General features: G+C 34.0%; 3 protein-coding genes across 5 annotated transcripts in view; 1 reads left to right on the forward strand and 2 right to left on the reverse strand.

Moving 5' to 3' along the window:
• Window positions 1-5146: 5146 nt before the first annotated feature.
• LOC102603921 (G-type lectin S-receptor-like serine/threonine-protein kinase SD2-5) lies at window positions 5147-8317 on the forward strand. Its single transcript, XM_006343468.2, has one exon. The coding sequence runs from the start codon at window positions 5564-5566 to the stop codon at window positions 7994-7996; it is 2433 nt and encodes an 810-aa protein (XP_006343530.1). The 5' UTR covers window positions 5147-5563; the 3' UTR covers window positions 7997-8317.
• A 180-nt stretch (window positions 8318-8497) lies between these two features.
• Window positions 8498-11523, reverse strand: LOC102579276 (uncharacterized). The gene is made up of 7 exons (XM_006343474.2): window positions 11346-11523; window positions 11035-11258; window positions 10881-10945; window positions 10326-10547; window positions 9808-10260; window positions 9467-9611; window positions 8498-8765 (listed from the first exon to the last, which is right to left on the reverse strand). The coding sequence occupies exons 1-7, from the start codon at window positions 11521-11523 to the stop codon at window positions 8526-8528; spliced, it is 1527 nt and encodes a 508-aa protein (XP_006343536.1). The 3' UTR covers window positions 8498-8525.
• Window positions 11524-12160: 637 nt separating this feature from the next.
• LOC102579602 (putative L-ascorbate peroxidase 6) overlaps window positions 12161-17109 on the reverse strand; it is a 7007-nt gene continuing 2058 nt past the window's right edge. Inside the window, exons 4-12 of one of the 3 annotated variants that reach the window (XR_001473025.1) lie at window positions 16716-16786; window positions 16487-16529; window positions 16302-16398; window positions 15843-15926; window positions 13455-13576; window positions 13058-13124; window positions 12693-12834; window positions 12417-12616; window positions 12161-12261 (exon numbers count right to left, since the gene is read on the reverse strand). Coding sequence is in view for 2 of the 3 variants with exons in the window: in XM_015307011.1 (XP_015162497.1) it covers window positions 12729-12834; window positions 13058-13124; window positions 13455-13576; window positions 15843-15926; window positions 16302-16398; window positions 16487-16529; window positions 16716-16786 (590 nt within the window). In the remaining variant the exon portion in view is untranslated. Of the gene's footprint in view, window positions 12617-12692; window positions 12835-13057; window positions 13125-13454; window positions 13577-15842; window positions 15927-16301; window positions 16399-16486; window positions 16530-16715; window positions 16787-17109 lie in introns of all 3 variants that reach the window. The other 2 variants (XM_015307011.1, XM_015307010.1) reach the window with 2 other exon arrangements.

Below are 17109 nucleotides of genomic sequence, written 5' to 3' on the forward strand. Positions count from 1 at the left end.
TATTTCAAACATGAGTTGTTCAACTTCGTGGATGTTTCCATCATTTCATTCAAAATTATGTTAAATCAATTGCCCAGTTAATTATGTTTCAACTTCCGCTCGACTTTCACGAATATGTATGATTAGTTCATTAGTAGCATGTCAGTACCAAGGGTCCGCTTGGGGTCATTCATGGTCTTGGGTGCCAATCACACCTAGGATTTAGACTCGGGTCATGACACTCCTAAAGACTCTCGGCCCAATTACAAGAATATCACCCTAAATCCTTCTCAGACACTTGGGTGTCGTTCATCCATCAAAAGTCTCTAGTTAACCATCTTCTCTTGATCTCAAGTTATTAGATGGTGGTTGGTAGCACCAAATTTCAGTTAATGAACCTTTTTCCTAATTTGTATTTCTATGATCAAATAGGTCAAAATATGAGCGAGTTTTTTAGTAATGGTTGTCAATCATTTTTAAAGAAAACGTTAAGTGTGAAAGGAACTTAATACACAATAATCACCCCTTGATAAATGGATATTTTATTATAAAACACATTATCATCATCCGTATTCTAAGCTTCATAACTCTAGTGATAAGTTTAGCTACTCATAACTAGAGGAAAACAATAACTATAATAAATTAAATTACTCGTTATCTTCAGAAAAGTTTAAATCACTATACGAAGAATAAATTATTCGTGATTGATATTTATATCAAATTGGTGAATATGTGATATTTTTTCACACACTTATATTATTTAATTATGATTAACTAATGCTCCATATACTTTTTTTTAAATAAATCAATTTGCTATGGTTAATTACTATGATCTTTTGTGAATAACGGGTGTAGGTATATTATTTTCTTGTCAAAACAATTCCCAAATAACAAACTACAAGAGTGGGACTGTGGGACATTTGGAGGGCAATCCAAGAACTCAAATTGCAAGTACTTCCTCCGTTCCATTTTAATAATGTTTTGAAAATTTAAGTTTAATTGCTAATACTTTATATAGTTAGTTAATAATAAAGGTTACAATGAAATAAGATGTTTTCTTTGTCCTAAATTAGTTGTTACATTTTGTTTTTTGAGGGTTATTAATCTTTGAAGTTAAGTTGAATTATATTAAATAAAAAATACTTTTATAATTAAAATTTAGTGAGTGTTAGGCCATATGATGAAATTTTAAAAAAATAATTTTGTTTCCAAAATAAAAAATGATATATTTGAAAACTATAAGATAGTAAAAGGACGAGAGGGAGTTGCTCGGATGGTAAGCACCCCTGACTTCCAATCCGAAAGTTGTGAGTTCGAGTCACCAAGGGAGCAAAAAGGAGTGGGAGCTCCTAGGGAGGGTAAAAAAAAAGTAAAAGATTATAGGAAATTGACTACAAATTGTCAAAGTAAATAAATAAAATATATTTTTAATATAAATAAAACAAGTACTCCCTCAGTCCCTAATTACTTGTCCACTTTTAAATTGGTACACATATTAAGAAAATGATTACTGACATAGTGAGTTTATCATTTTACTCTTATTAATTATGAAGTGGATGAAAAGTTCTACATTTTTCAAAATAATTAGTCATTTAATTGAGGGTATAATAGGTAAAAGAGAATTTGTCCTTTCTTGATTTGTCAAAATGGATAAATAATTAGAGATAACTATAAAAAAAAAAAGTGGATAAGTAATTAGGAACAGATGGAGTAAAAAACAACTAAGGAAGTATCCTCCTTTTATTTTTTAGTCTTTGTTGACTCTTTAAAAGTTAATTTGGTCACATTTCAATCCTCTACATTTAATTATCCCAACCTCCAAACCACTAGTCAGCAACTCAGCATTAATTTTTAGATTTCCAGCTGAATATTATCTATTAAACTATTCCATTAATTAGTCCTACAAATTACTACTATCCATCTGTAACAGACTGTGACACTGGTCCTACCAACTAAGGAGTAAACAAATTGTTTTTTTTTTTTAATGTATGTATTGACAGCTTGAGAATGCCTCTGAATTTATTCAACTTCATGTGTTAAAAATATGTTTTATTTATGACTTTAAATCTTAATAAATAAAATGCTTACATATGATATATATTGATAATTCAAAAAAAAAAAAAAAAGTAACATGTTAGATTCACTCGCAAGCAATCTTCTTACTGGTGGATATAGTCTCGTTGATATACTTGGAAGTTGTGATGAAATGAGTATAGTATTTATATATTTTGATTAGAGTTTCAAATTTGAATTTTAAATTTTTTTAAAAATAAAACATGATACGGAACATTTTCTTCTTTAATGAAGATTATGTTATATGAATTCAGGGGGGGAAGCATACAATTATCAATTTTGGGACCACCATTTAAATCATGATCAAAATTCAATTTTTTTTAAAGTTCAGCTATTTCAAAAATGACTTAAGGCATAAAATTCATTTGCGTATGAAGCAAGTCATATACTACTACAAATATTTTTGACCAAAGGCTGGCTTGTCAAGGTTGAAACACTCGAATATATAAATATTTGTATTTGTAATTTATTATGTGCATGCCATTAATAATGATTATCGTAAATAATTTTAATATTTAATTTAAACATAATATATATTTTACAGAATATTATTAAGCAATATTTGAATATAGTTGTTATAGAGGGATAATTTTATAAAGAGTATGTTATGATAATAAATGTGATTATTATTATCATTATAGGTAGAAAATTGGAGTTTATATCTCAGATGATCATTCAACTTTGAATAATTAACTTAGAAAGTCACTAAACTTTGAGTTGTTCTCTTAGAAAGTGACTCAACTTTATTTTATAACTCAAAAGTCACTCAACTATTGATATGTCACTTAAAAAGTCACCCAACTATTGATATTTCACTTAGAAAGTCACTTAGTCACTTTAAATAATTTTTCATTAAATTTTGTAAAATTACAAAAAATAATAATAATAAAACTATTCTTTTTAATTTTTTTTTAATAAGATGCTTATTTTAATCATTTTATTGGGTTTGTTGAAATATAGTTTTTGTTTTTACCTTTTTTTTTTTATTAAAAAAAATAGTAGAAGATTGCTACCGTCCGTTTTTTTTTATTACTTCTTATCAATTCCAACTTTTTTCTTATATATTTAATTCCAGTTATACAATTACTAGAACGGAAAAGGTTATTTTTTTGGGGTCAATTGCTACCGTATGTTTTATTCAAAAAATTATTACTTAAATAATTGGAGCGGATCAATAAGATAATTAAAATAGATATCTTATTATTTCTTTAAAAAATAGTTTAAAATAAAATGATTTAAATTAATTGAATGATGTCCCAAGTGAAATATCAGTAGTTGGGTGACTTACTAAGTAAAACACCAATAGTTGAGTGATTTTTGAGTTATAAAACAAAATTGAGTGACTTTCTAAGTGAACTATTGAAAGTTGAGTGACGATCTAAGATATTAACAGTAGAAAACTGTTATGTAGAAGTAAAATAAATACATCATAGTGAAATATATATTTTTTTAATTTTCCACTCGATGTCAAGTACTCACATTGGAGCCCGATTAGATTTGTATTTACGCCAAAAGGTCCCACATTGAGGATAAATTGCTTCCTAACAAAGGCAACTCCATATCTAGGAGAATTCGAACTCAAACCCGGACCTCCTTGTTGACCAGTCCATCACAACTCAGATTGGTCATAGTGAAATATACCTATGCATTACTAATGTATGCAAGTGCCACAATAAAATGGTTACATAGTTGTATGTAGGGGTGTACATGGCCGGGTTGGTTCGGATTTTTCAAATATCAAACCAAACCATTTGTGTCGGATTTTTAAATTTATACACCAAACCAAATCAATAAAACACGGGTTTTTCAACTTTGGATTTTTTCCGAAAAAGTATTCATACAAACATATAATTTACTTGTACTTCAAATATTTCTTTAGTCCTACCAAAATACAACTATCTAAGATGTTTCTTAAAAATATAACACAATATGATATGATTAATGACACTAAAATATCCAACCAAAAAATAATAATAATGAAATCGCGTAAAACAAATATTGCAAATTAACAAGTCATAATTATTGTCATTCTTAGTGTTAAATTGATTTTCTTTTTGCATTAGTATTAATTTGATTTTGATTTAAGCTTTATTATAATTAGTTAATTACCAACATCTGTGGACTATAATCTTTATTGAACCATTTAGAATTCTAAGTTTCAAACTTGAAATAATAATATATTAAAAGATAAAAACTATGAAAAAGTATAAGACATATTTAAAAATTATATCAAAGTAAATATTTTTTATGTATAAAATAAAATTTTAAAATTATATATATAATGTCGGGTTGATTTTTTTTTAGTTAAAACCAAACCAACCCAAATATAGTCGGGTTTTTTTTTCCAATACCAAATCAAGTCAAACCAACCACTAGTCGGGTTTTTTTTCTCCGTTTGACTAGATTTGCGGTTTGATTCGATTTTCGGTTCGATTTTTGTACACCCCTAGTTGTATGTATTTAAAGCAAATGATGATGAGTTTAATTTCCCTTTATATTTTATAGGCATAGGTAATACTCCCCCGCCTTATTTTATATGTCACATTTTTATTTTGTACTTGCATTAACAAATGATATAATTTTATCCTTCTACCTTTATTTAATATTTTCTTAAGTCAACTTTATTAATAAATGACAAAATTAATTAACTATTCTATCAAGGATATAATAGGTAAAATATGATAACTTATACATAAATTTTATAAAAAAACGAATATTGTAATTCAATTATTTATAGAAAGACATGACATATAAAATGGGACTAGGGAGCAGTAGTTGCGCTGCAATTTCTACCCATTTCTCAGATCTCTCCATTTCTCTGACATAAGCACAAAACAGATTCATTGCCTTTCTTCCCTCTTGTATTCTTCCTCTCTCTCTCTCTCTCTCTCTCTCTCTCTCTCTCTCTCTCTCTCTCTCTCTCTCTCTCTCTCTCTCTCTCTCTCTCTCTCTCTCTCTCTCTCTCTCTCTCTCTCTCTCTCTCTCTCTCTCTCTCTCTCTCTCTCTCTCTCTCTCTCTCTCTCTCTCTCTCTCTCTCTCTCTCTCTCTCTCTCTCTCTCTCTCTCTCTCTCTCTCTCTCTCTCTCTCTCTCTCTCTCTCTCTCTCTCTCTCTCTCTCTCTCTTATCTCATATCAGCAAAAAGCCACACAAAACCTGCGTTTGCACCAAACAAATGCAATTTTGTTACCTCTTCTGTTCATCACTCTTCTTGCATACGTGCTGTCTTCCTGTGTAGACTGTCTTCCTCTCTGGTTGTTTCATTCAAATGAAATTTTTCAGAGCTTTGACTTGAATGAATTCTTATTGCTTCTTCTGCTCTTGTGGGTCCTTGTTCACTTTCACGTTTTTTGATTCTTGGACCATAATTTCATACCCCATGTGAATGTGATAGACAATGTCATTTATGAGTTCCCTGCCTTCTTTCTTATCATAATTCTCATTCAACTTTTCCCCTTTTGAATCTGAGGTTTTGGTGGATATTTTCCAGATTGTTCTTGTTCCAAATTGGGTAATGGAGTCTTGGATTTCCCTTTATTTAGTAATGATCTTCCTATTTCTGCCTGAGACTTGTATAGCTAGTGTTCAGAATAAAGGCAGACTGAATCTGGGGTTTCAAGGCTCTCAAATGACTTGGATAGACAACGATGGATTAATTCTTGTTTCCAATAGCTCCAAATTTGCATTTGGATTTAACCCTACTAATGATGTTACCTTGTTCCTTCTTGTTGTCATCCATGTAAGTAGCTCTACCATCGTTTGGTCAGCTAACAGAGATTCCCCTGTTCGAAATAATGATAATTTTGTTTTTGATGATACTGGAAATGCCAATTTGCAAAGTGGGAAATCAACAATTTGGTCTACGAATACGGCTGATAAAGGAGTTTCCGCCATGGAATTGAAGGATTCGGGGAATCTAATTTTGGTTGGGAAAGATGGTAGCGTTATTTGGGAAAGCTTCACACATCCTGTTGATACTCTTCTGTCAGGCCAGAATTTCACTCAAGGAATGAAGCTTGTAAGCACTCCTAACAACAATAATTTGAGTTATTCACTTGAATTTAAGTCTGGGGATATGGTTCTTTCTGCAAGTTTTCAGCCTCCACAGCCTTATTGGGCTATGGGGAAAGATGATAGAAGGACTATCAATCAAGTTGGAGGAGGTGTCACTTCAGCAATTCTTGATGGAAATGCTTGGAAAATTTATGGTGAGAAGAGAGTGTTGCTCTGGCAGTTCATTTTCCCTGATGATAAATATCCAAATGCGACTCGGTTGGCTGTTCTTGGAGAAGATGGTTCCATTACTTTTAGCATTCTTCAAGATGAATCGAAGCTTGACTCGGGGACAAGAATTCCACAAGATGAATGCAGCAGACCAGACTCTTGTGATCCATATTTCATTTGTTATAGTGGCAACAAGTGTCAGTGCCCATCAGCCCTTCCATCTTGCAAACCTGAGACTGCTTCGTTTTGCAATAAAGATGTGGAGCTTGTAGATGCTGGGGATAGTCTTGGTTATTTTGCACTTGGTTTTGTTTCTCCATCTGCTAAAACTGATTTAAATGGTTGCAAAGCTTCTTGCGTTGGCAATTGCTCATGTGCTGCTATGTTCTTTGATAGCACTTCAGGGAATTGTTTTATGTTTGATCAAATAGGAAGTTTACAAGGTTCGGTTAATGGAGCTGGTTTCAAGTCATACATTAAAGTATCAGCTAGCCAGGGGAATGGGGATAGCGGTGGTGGAGGTGGAGGTGGGAAGGGACGATTACCTATTGTCTTTGGTATCGTCATTTCTTCGGCTATTGTCATTCTTGGCCTAATTTATGGAGGTATTAGATATCAGAGGAGAAAGAACAACAAGATGCCTGATTCTGCAAAGGGGAGTTCAGAAGAAGACAATTTCTTGGAGGGCCTATCAGGGATGCCGATTCGTTTTAGTTACAAAGAACTTCAGAATGCAACTAATAACTTCTCAATAAAACTTGGGCAAGGAGGGTTTGGTTCAGTTTACCAAGGGGTCCTCCCAGATGGGACTAGACTTGCTGTGAAGAAATTGGAAGGCATTGGCCAGGGAAAGAAAGAATTTCGAGCAGAAGTTAGTATTATAGGCAGCATCCATCATCTTCATTTGGTGAGACTGAGAGGTTTTTGTGCTGAAGGAACACACAGGCTTCTGGCTTATGAGTACATGGGAAATGGATCTTTAGAGAAATGGCTTTTCAAGAAGAACAAGGAATTCTTGCTAGACTGGGATACACGATTTAATATTGCACTTGGCACAGCAAAAGGCCTAGCTTACCTCCACGAGGACTGTGATGTAAAAATTGTGCATTGCGATATCAAACCTGAAAATGTACTTCTTGATGATCATTTCCTCGCCAAGGTCTCAGATTTTGGCCTCGCTAAGCTGATGACCAGAGAGCAGAGCCATGTTTTCACAACCATGAGGGGTACAAGAGGATATCTCGCACCAGAATGGATCACAAATTATGCCATATCAGAGAAAAGTGACGTTTTTAGTTATGGAATGGTTTTGCTTGAGATAATTGGAGGTAGGAAGAATTATGATCCTTCACAAAGTTCAGAGAAATCCCATTTTCCCTCATACGCCTTTAGGATGATGGAAGAGGGGAAATTGGAAGACCTTATCGATAGGAACTTGAAAGTTGAAGAAGAGGATGAAAGGGTCTCCATAGCAATTAAAGTTGCTCTGTGGTGTATACAGGATGACATGTCTCTCAGGCCATCCATGGCTAAGGTTGTGCAAATGCTGGAAGGGATCTCCCATGTCCCTTCACCGCCAACTGCTTCTCAAATGGGGTCACGACTTTTTTCAAGTTATTTGAAATCACTAAGTGGCGAGGGTACTTCATCCGGCACCTCTGCACCATCAGACTGCAACAGCGATGCTTATCTTTCGGCTGTTCGGCTCTCAGGTCCAAGATAGCATTTGCAAGAAGCATAAACATAGTCGTTCATGTAAGGGCTGTTGTAGATGATTGACAAACATGTGCAATGGTTTCATACCTTTTAGTTTTTCTGTATATTAAAATTATCTAGGAAATTTTTTTGCCATATTAGCCATGACAAAGGTTGGAGTTGATTGAGAATGTTTTATTTGTATATATATCAATGCTATAAATGAGTTGAAAATAAACAAAGAAAATGCATTTGGTAACACTCATCCTGGATTTCAAGTACAGCATGTGTGATGGTAGAATTAGCTGCATTATCTTGTTGCAGTTTCATGGATATACTAATATAGAACAGAAAATCGGACACTTATTGTTCCTTTTGCATAGTTTCATTATACATATATATAAGTTTTATTTCAAAAACCTTACAATTACATGCCAAAATTCACTATCAAAATTAAAATGTTTGATTCTCGTAATCCAAATGGTGTTACATAAATTGGAATAGTGGGAATACTAATGTATCTGCGGTTTTATCAGAACTAGTAGGAAGTAACTCAACTAGCTTCTCATCCTTTCAACTTTCTGAATAGAATACTTGAGTTCTTTCTGAATGTTGAGCCTCGAAGGCGACAAGACAATATCTTTCCAAACAGAGCCTGCTTGAAATGCTGGGTGAGGATTCTTGTAAAGTTCATAGATGGAGTTTGCTCCATCATTCAACCTTCCAACCATTTGCAGTACATTTATCTCATCTGGATCAACTAATAATGTCCTTTCTTTCTCCTTCCACCCTATCATCTGTTCCAATAAACCACATCAAAATTTACAATTTATACGAGTTAGCAACTACTATCAATTTATGTGACACAATTTGACTCGGCAAGACGTTTGTTGTAGTGATATATAGCATTTAATTTGTTGCGCTATAAGACTTTTGAAATTACTCGTGGTCTTAAACATGCCATAATATTTAGGTAGCTATAAAATCTTCTCCTTTAAGGATAAAATGAGAAGCTTATAGTTCAGATGTTTTCAAATATACATGTCATTCTTTTTGAAACACACTAATAAGGAAATAGTGTCACGAATGAAGGGAGTGTTGAAGTGTGTGACCATCTCATCTAAAATCTTAACACGCCCCCTCATTTTTTTCATGAGTCAAGCATGTGAAAATTCTTTTTTTATATGGATGGCGGTGAGGTTCGATTTCAGGACCAAGTACATGGAAATTCTATTTGATATGGGTGGTAGTGAGATTCGATCTTAAAGACATTTGCTTGCTCTGATACCATGTTGAAGTGTGCGACTATCTCATCTAAAAGTTTAAGCTATTAGAGAAAACACAATTTTATTACTTAATAATATTCTTAACAGGGAGTATCCCATTTAGTATTATATTAACAAGCCATATGGTAGGAAAATTATAAGAATGTTGAGACAAATGAAAGAAATAAAAAAGCAGAAAATATTTTGTAGGAAGTTGTTTGGTTGTATTGTACCTTAGGAGGGCCCTCCAATGCATTAGTAGAGTACAATCTTGCACTGTCTACTATGTGACAGTATGTATGGAATGCACTTGCAAATCTCTTGTGTGATTTCAGTTGTGAATTCACCCTTACTGCTCTTCTACACATGATAGCTCTCCTGTGAAAAACAAGTAGAAATTAATTACACCATATATACCAGAACCTAAGTTGTGCGGACTCTTCACTTTCGATGCCGCACCTGTATCGGATTCTCCAAAAATACACTACTTTTGAAGAATCCGACACGCACCCGTTTACATTTTCGCAGAGTTCAAGCAACATAGACTAGAACTGGAAAGAATTAAATGTGTTACCTTATTCCTCTAATGACAGCTAAATAAGCATCACAAACAACTCCAACCAATTCTATTCTATAAGGTCTCCTCTTTCTATTTCCATCAGTGGCCTCTTGTTCTTCATTCAACTGTTCCCAATAGCTCTCAGTTACAGATCCATCATCCTCCACTTTGTATCCAACACCCATACGGTAACGTCTTCGGTGTACATTTCTTGCCATGGTTATAGTTTGCACCACAAAGGGTATCCATGACAGTGTACCATCCATTATGACATCCCTTCCTTCATTAAGTGCTGTTACAAGAAGCGATGATGCTGCATCAGTTGACGACTGATGTACCAATTCAGCTGTTTGAAGCATGTCATTGTGATGTCCCCTGGAACTAAGGGCTTTGTAAATCACATCTGATTCTTTGAAAGCGTCTGCTTCTATTACGACTGCATTAGCTGCTGCTCCTGCCCAAAATGGTCTACAAAGAGAGATCATTAGTTAACGAGCAATTAGTCGAGTACATCTATAATGAATTATACTTACTCCTTGAGAATATCCTTGAGCACAGTGCTTTTACCAGCTCCCATACCACCACCCATAAAGAGTAGGACTGGACTTCTATCTTTGTGAGCCATTGGAACCATCACATCAGTGCACTCTGAATCATCTGCTGAAACTAGCCCTATTGCTTTCATCTCCTCAACTAACGTCGTAAATACTCTTGCAACCTTCAGATTCTTTGTCACCCTTTCAAATCTTTGTTCCCTTCACATCATTTTAATCCTCTTTTAAATTAGTAAATATAATATAATATAATCCTAATATACTACAACCAAAAACAACTTTTAGCAACAATAAGTATGCACATTAACAAGGATTGCAAAAAGTCTTTACCAGCATTAGTTAATTGCCATTAGATTCAATGTCACTATAGCCTATAGCAACATTTACAAAGAGTTTTAAAATGTAATAGTCACTAGTAATTTCCTTAAAAAAACATATTTAGTGACAATTAAGCTATTGTCATTAATTAATAATTGCGTGCTACAATTCATTTTTGGTGTAGTGATAATTGGAGATATATAATTGTGGTAGTACCTTGTAGCAGCCATGACAATGTTTTTGAGCTTCTTTTTTGGCTCTGCATGATCAGCACTCAAAATCTGAAAGATGATGCAACAAGAGAGGACTTGAGATATATATATATATATATATATTATATGATGAAATTAAAGATGGATGTTAAACAGACCTGACTGATCATATGAGAAGCATGGGTCCAATGAAATGCAAAGTAACTAAGGATACATCTCTCAAATTCTTCAACTAACTTAATGAATAGAGAATCAGCATCTGGTTCATTAGAAAAGAAATTGTATATATCTTCTTCACATCCTTCTGATTTCCTTATGTACTCAGCTGATAATTTGCACAAATGTGGACATTCCCTCTTGTCACTAAATCCCATTTGTCTAGCTGCATAAATATCCGTAATGATCATATAGGTATATTGTATAGCAACAACAACGACAACACATACAGATAAAAGAAGATGAAAATTACCTACATAATGAGAAAAACTCTCAAACCTAAGGATCTGACCAGTATTAGTAACTTTAGTACGAGGAACAATTTTTTGATCACGGATTTTCTTGAGACGATAATGCACAGCAGCAGCAAGAATTAATCCAATTGAAGATGCTACAAGAATCTGTGTATAGGATGCTTTTGAAGAACCCATTGCATTTCCCATGCAAATTATAATTATATACAATTACCTTCCTGTTTTGTTTGTTTTTTCCATTTCTTCAGTAAAAAAAATGATTAATTGAGATTGATCTAGATTAAGGGATTAATCTTCCATGGGAATGAATTAAGGCTATAGCTTAAGCTGCTGCATGTTAATCGTTTGTTTGTTTCAATGTTAACAACACGTGTTAACATTATATTCTTTCTTTTAAATAAAAAATCCATTTATTTATTTATTTTTGCAGAATAATCGATCTCTCTCTACCCAAAAATATTAAGAAAATATACTCCAATATTTTACGAGTTAAAACAAATTCAAGGTAATATAATGCTAATTGGGGAACATTCTTCACAGTTTATCATGCATATTTGGCATTCCGTCAAGTTGAGAAATTAACTCCAACAAACGGAAACTAACAATGTTTACTTGTGCGTGGTTCGAATTTAGTTGGAGCTTAAGTAGCAAACCAAAAAAAATGTCATACTTGTACAATTGATTTGTTGGTATGGAATTACAAATCACAATACACCCGGCCCACACAGCAAAATCATTTCATAATTACTGGAGTAGCGGGGCATTCAGGTTCTTCGCCTTTGCCAGTCTGAATCAAAATAGATAAAGGAGGAAAAAAAGAAGAAGCCAAATTTACATATCAATAAGATCCCCAGATTCTAAAAATCACAAATTCATATATTAGGGTGATCACTTTTCTCTGATGATGAATCAATCCTGTCCCAAGAAAGCTAAGAATCAGAACAAATGTCAAAACATGAGACTAGTTAAGTGATAAGAACACCTAAATGAAGCTGCAGTAAAGTTTTATATGCATTTCCCTTCCTTTTTCCTATTATACATTTATTTAGATCAGAGTGTAACAACATTACATTTCTTATGCTCCTGTAGGGGTAAGGTAGGCACTGGATTGTGCAAACTGTTGTATATCAATGAGTAGGATCAACTTGTTGGAACGTTGATGGTAGATAGAGCTAAGCTTTTCTATAAAACATTCGACTTCAAATCTTTTACTTCTAGCCGTATTCTGTTCATTTTCTCAACTTCGGCTGCAAATTTTCCAATAGACTGCCTGTTTAACCAGAAAGTAACATTTGAGTGCATTTGTTGCAGGGTCATCAAATTTTGTATATACCAAAAGAAGTTAACAGCTATGACAAGGTATTACTGATTAATTTCAAGGACTACAATGCTTTCTTCCAAGTTGCACCAGTGTCAACAAGTTTGGTATAGGCATTCTTGAAATCATCAAAAAATAAACTCTGGTCCTCAGCGTACTTTGATATCCATCTGTTCAAGAAAGAATTCATTACTAGACAAAAGGTCAATCCTGAGAGCGACGGCTCTTTAACTTGTGAACTGAAACTAGATTAGTGAATTGAAAATTCTGCCTTTCCACTAGCGGAGGTGTATGTTTACTTCATTAACTTTTGTCAGGATAAAATTGGAGAAGTTATTGTCCCAAATCATAATAAAGGAATCTAAATAGCATTAAGGTCAAAGAAAACCATACCCTACACATTCATCGTCTTCAACAAGTGCCCTATCAGAGGGAAGTCCAACCATACTAGTCATGCCGCCTGTACAGATGAAAGAGAAATAAAATACTACAATATGAATAAATTTCTAAAAACAGGGGTCTTCTATTATAAAAAAGAGTGTCATCATTCCAGATAAATACTGAAGCATAAACAATTTGCAGCTCAGATTATCCTGAGCCTAGTCTTGCTGGACAGTTTTCTGCAACAATCATCTAAACTCTAGGCAAGTAGGTACACAGATTTCCATTTCAGAAAGATAAGAACATCATTGCTTCATAGGTTCTGATGATTCGGTGTGCTTGCTATTTGTTTCAATGAATTAAATATATATACACAACCATTTAATATCATATGAATGCCATTTGTCACCTGAGGACAACCATGGCTTCTCCATGAGTATCTTGAAGTATTCATTATCAAAGACGGTTGGATTCCCAAACCCTTTACTTCCCAGAGTATGCGCGCCAGACAAGGCAACAAGTTCCTGAGTTCTGCCAACAAAATGAACAATCCATGGAGATTAGGCAGGATATTTTAACATCGATAATCAACAGATCTAGCTTTTCTTTCCAAGAATAGGTGAGCAAGAGGTTGTACTGCATAATTTTAGAGTTAGAGCCTGGACTGCTCAGACCTCTGACAACTGACCATGATTATCAAAAACCAAATATTTCAATAGTTGCTCTCTGAAAATACCAAGCTGAGAAGTGGCTTTTTAGGTTTTCAAACTGTCAGTCGATGAATTCTCAAACCCAAAGTACCGGACTGATGCAGCTAATAGAGGAGGCAAAAAATCATATGAGTTATGGAATTTTGTTCAGCTAAGCTGAAATTCCATAACCTCGAGGCAGGGGAAAGATTATGGAGCAATTAAATCTGCTCTTTTGGCCATGATCATGAATTCACTCACAAAATATCATACGACTGACACTATAGTGGCATATTGAATATAGATTGCCTCAAAAAGAAAAAGATATATGGGGAAAGACCAGCTATTGAAAATTTTGAATACATTTAAGATAAACCCATTTTGAAGGATACCGATCAAATAATAAATCTCCTTTTCTTCCTCTAAAACCATCATTTCAGATGAGTTTCTTAATATTGCCTAGAATAACACCAACAGGTCTAAGGTTCAAAATGGTTACTCCTAAAGACTGGCTGTGCAATATGCTCCTTATGCATGATTTAGAAAAATTGTGTATGTCATGGAGGTTAACAATTCACCATAACCTATATGCTATATTCGTATTGGTACAGGAAAATGTGAATTAGTGTATACAGTTGTTTCATCAAATGTTAGCACAGCGTACATTAAATTGAATTGTCTAACAAAGCCACGTTCTTGATATACATGTTGTATAAGTATTATTTGTATGCATTGTGCAAATGGGAGGGGCTAAACTATGAGAGTCTCATACTCATGCATTAGAAACTCAGAAGGATAAGGAAACAATCATAAAAAAAATCCAAAATCAGCTCTCGGAAAGTGTAAGAATATGTTAGAATTGTATAAGATTATAACACCGGAGAAAGAGAAACAAGACGCATATGAAATGGAAGAAATACAGAAGTACTTCACATGCTTCACGAAATAGAGCAGAACTAATGGTCGTTCACTTCCACAGAAAACAAGAGAACAGAACTAAGTTTACTCCATGTGAATTACCAAAGCTTATTTATCCACACAAGCTACAGTGACAAAATATGTTATTTATCACCATGTTTGTCTATACTGCATTCAATATTACTTAAAAGGATTACTGATGCTACAAAGCCAGTTCATCGGCAAAGTGCTTAACCTGAAAGCAACAGTTTTATGTATATCCCACAGGGAGTGGATCTATGTAGAAGGGTGGGGGTGCCACGACACCCTAACATCTCGGTTAAAACTCTGTATATATGTGTGAGAAAATGTATATAAATACTAATCTTGGCACCCGGAGTAACAATAGGGCACATGTTGCCAGTGTTGGAGAGTCAGGTTTTTCTACCCATGAGATGCGAGTTAGAACCCAGCCTGGTGCACTTTTTAAAACTACTTTTAGTGTGCTGCATCGAGGACTACACATATTCTAATCAAAAAGCACACAAATCTGACAAATAGTGCTTCCTGGAATGTTGGTTAGAAGATTATAGGGGTGCAACGGTTCGAAGCCCAGCTTGATCAGTTTTTTTGACAAATATAGTGAGCCTATATTGTTAAAAAAATTGGTACAGTCGAGAAATACAGCCCTTGATCACTAATAAAACTCAAACAGACCAATGAGCCAAGGCTCTTCTATGTTTACATAATTGATGATAAATTATACTTGTTGCTTTTTAAACATCGATAAAGCTTAACGCTGCATAGGCACCCAAAACTTCCAAATCCAGGATCTGCCTCTGCTTACCCAACATCAGTGGAAATTAATACAGAATGTTGCAAGTGAAGAACACCCTAGAAATGCCAAGAAAGATGCAAAAGTTTTTATGAATTGCAAGACTCATTACTTTATCTGAAGAAGCTATTGAAGGGGGAAACCCTTAAACGTCTTTTGTTATCCACTAAAGCAAGGCAGAAGAAATATGAAAAGTACAAACAAGATTATCTATTTGTTTGCTAACAGCAACTGGCAAAAATAAACCTAGTCAAATTACATGAATGGCATCACAACAATATGAGAATGCTAATTGAATGGTATAACATGGAGTATAAAGAGAGCAGAAGATGAAATAAAAATAACAAGTAGATTTTAGTATGGTCATTAGACTCACGAGAAGCCTTTCCTTTCAAAACATTGCTTCAAGCTAGTGGCATCTAGTGATTCTTCAGGAAGTTTTCCTTCAGGATCCGGCACCCTACAAAGTCAAAATCAACTATGAGAATGTAGATAAGGCATAAAAATTACGACAATCAATTGAAATATGGTTTCTTCATGCATTAGGGGTTTCCTCATGGTAAGTTTCTGGCAACTGGTGCTTAATGGAAAAACCACATCAATTTGAATGAGAAGGAACTATCCACAAAGGGCTTAAATTAAGATTGTAAGTTACTTGTCAATTGCTAAATTTAAGAGATTCAGATGAGCCTAATTATTAAATCTTTGCATCCCCATTTCTACACAGCATAAATAAAAAGATAGATGCAATCAAATTTCTCTCCACATTTACAGGACCTACATCTTATATTAGCAAAACATAACTATTATCATAAACTAAAAGATAAGCCCTCACATTGAATCAATTCTTCCCAACTGAATGGGGATACTAGGTCCACCACATAATGAAACAGCTTCAGCTCCAGCCAAAGCTATTATATCAGCCCATGAGACTGAGAACAAAGCCAACGATTAAAAATTTTATGCTGGAACAAAAATGATAGGTGAACTAACAGCAGTTTATTGACTGAGACAGTTTACCTGATTGCACAAGATCAATTTGACTCTTTGCTTTGTCCAGAATCTATAGAACAATGCATGGACCGAGATGTTAGCTGGTTGAAGTCCATATGAGAGTTCATCAGTCTTTGGAAATAGTAAACAACTAAAATTTAAAATGAGAATATCTGCGGACTGTTCCCAAGTATGGTTAAACAAAACAAATGATGGAGTGACAAAACAAAAGCTTATACGTAATAAAATCGCTCACCTTTAGAGATTTCTTAAGGCCTTTGTTTTCGGGTCTGTCGAGTTCATATACTATAGAGCCATTCATACCCCCTAATATAAGAACAATTGAGGTTGATATCATGTATTCAGGAATGGAAGACAAACAATTTCTTCTTTCAAGTACATTTGCATACTGCACAAATTTATTTTATTTTTGGATAAATACAAAATAAGATATATACAGGTTTTGCAGGTTAATAGTGTTAGAAGCATTTCCATCTGCATTTTATGATGTTATAACTCTTTTAGGCCAGCTCTTTAGATTCTAAGAAAAAGTGATAGCTTACAAAGTTTGCAATTGAAAGCTGCTAATGTTTGGACCAGTGTTCTTCTGTTTTCTTTTTTCTTCCTCTTTTTTTTTTTTTTTTGTTAAT

Source organism: Solanum tuberosum, unplaced genomic scaffold (genome assembly GCF_000226075.1).
Source record: "Solanum tuberosum cultivar DM 1-3 516 R44 unplaced genomic scaffold, SolTub_3.0 scf00045, whole genome shotgun sequence".
Taxonomy (NCBI): domain Eukaryota; kingdom Viridiplantae; phylum Streptophyta; class Magnoliopsida; order Solanales; family Solanaceae; genus Solanum; species Solanum tuberosum.

Coding starts and splice junctions, on each gene's coding strand:
- LOC102603921 (XM_006343468.2), top strand. CDS start 5,564: ATGGAGTCTTGGATTTCCCTTTATTTAGTAATGATCTTCCTATTTCTG.
- LOC102579276 (XM_006343474.2), bottom strand. CDS start 11,523: ATGGGTTCTTCAAAAGCATCCTATACACAGATTCTTGTAGCATCTTCA. Junction 10,946..11,034: donor CTTCTCATATGATCAGTCAG/GTCTGTTTAACA, acceptor ATCATCTTTCAG/ATTTTGAGTGCTGATCATGC. Junction 8,766..9,466: donor CATTGGAGGGCCCTCCTAAG/GTACAATACAAC, acceptor TTATTGGAACAG/ATGATAGGGTGGAAGGAGAA.